We start from the raw sequence: 987 nt of genomic DNA on the forward strand, positions 1-987 counted from the left end.
CCCCACCCAACCCCGGAAATTGCTGACCTTGTGCCAAAATTTGAAATCACTATTTACCATCAAACAGGTTCATATTTCTGCTTCTTTTAATCGACTGAAAGCGTCGATCCGCAATTCTCAGTAAAAATGTGTGATTCTCATAACGTCTGCGTTATATATTATTCAGGATTTACAGGCTCTCTACGGCTGCTCATTACGACTGAAGTCACGGGTAGGGAGAAGTGTAAGGAAGGATTCTCCATGATAAACCTTATCACTGGAATCGTTTTCTCTGTCGGTTCACCCTTATTTGGTAAGTTATCTGTCAAGATATATGTATATATAAATCTTAAAATACAAAAACTGGTACAATATATGCCGCGAGGTGTGTGGAGCCATAGTTTATCATGTACGACGAGGGAAGATGGTTAGAACAAACGATAAGCCCAGTCAGATCGTTGAAGCAAGATTTACTGGTCGACGAAAATACAATTGAGGAAGAATGCTGAATGGTGACAACACTCCTCTCTTCGATGCCAGTGATGCAGAAGAACGAAACAGGAACCGTGGACGTAGAATTGATCAGCTGAGGGTTTTGGGTCTCAAACAAGGCTCAGACTGTCGATATTTTTGTGTGGAACGGCGTGACGGGAACTATCTGATCCCAATTATTGAAAGAGAATAGGAAAAAGGTTCACTAATTCTTTCAGATGAGTGACCCCGCTTAGAATAATTTAAATGCCATAAGTTATCACCATCTGACAGGGAACCATGAACGACATTATGAGGGTCCGGTGACCGGAGCACACACTGAGGCCATTGAGTGATCATGGTTAGATGCTAGAACTATGATTCTGAAAAAAAGGAACTCTGAAATATCTGAAGTTTTTTAATCTCTGAAATATCTGAAAGATAAGGGAGATAACGTGTGTGTGTGTGTGTGTGAGACTGTGTGTGTGTGTGTGTGTGTGTGTGTGTGTGTGTGTGTGTGTGTGTGTGTGTGTGTGT

At 41.5% G+C, this 987-nt stretch overlaps 1 protein-coding gene across 1 annotated transcript in view; it reads left to right on the plus strand.

Moving 5' to 3' along the window:
• LOC106870169 (monocarboxylate transporter 12) overlaps positions 1 to 987 on the plus strand; it is a 33,265-nt gene that overhangs the window by 1,976 nt on the left and 30,302 nt on the right. The window contains exon 3 of the mRNA XM_052975264.1: positions 167 to 292. Coding sequence (XP_052831224.1) covers positions 167 to 292 — 126 coding nt within the window. The remainder of the gene's footprint in view (positions 1 to 166; positions 293 to 987) is intronic.

Source organism: Octopus bimaculoides, chromosome 20 (genome assembly GCF_001194135.2).
Source record: "Octopus bimaculoides isolate UCB-OBI-ISO-001 chromosome 20, ASM119413v2, whole genome shotgun sequence".
NCBI classification, from domain to species: Eukaryota; Metazoa; Mollusca; class Cephalopoda; order Octopoda; family Octopodidae; genus Octopus; species Octopus bimaculoides.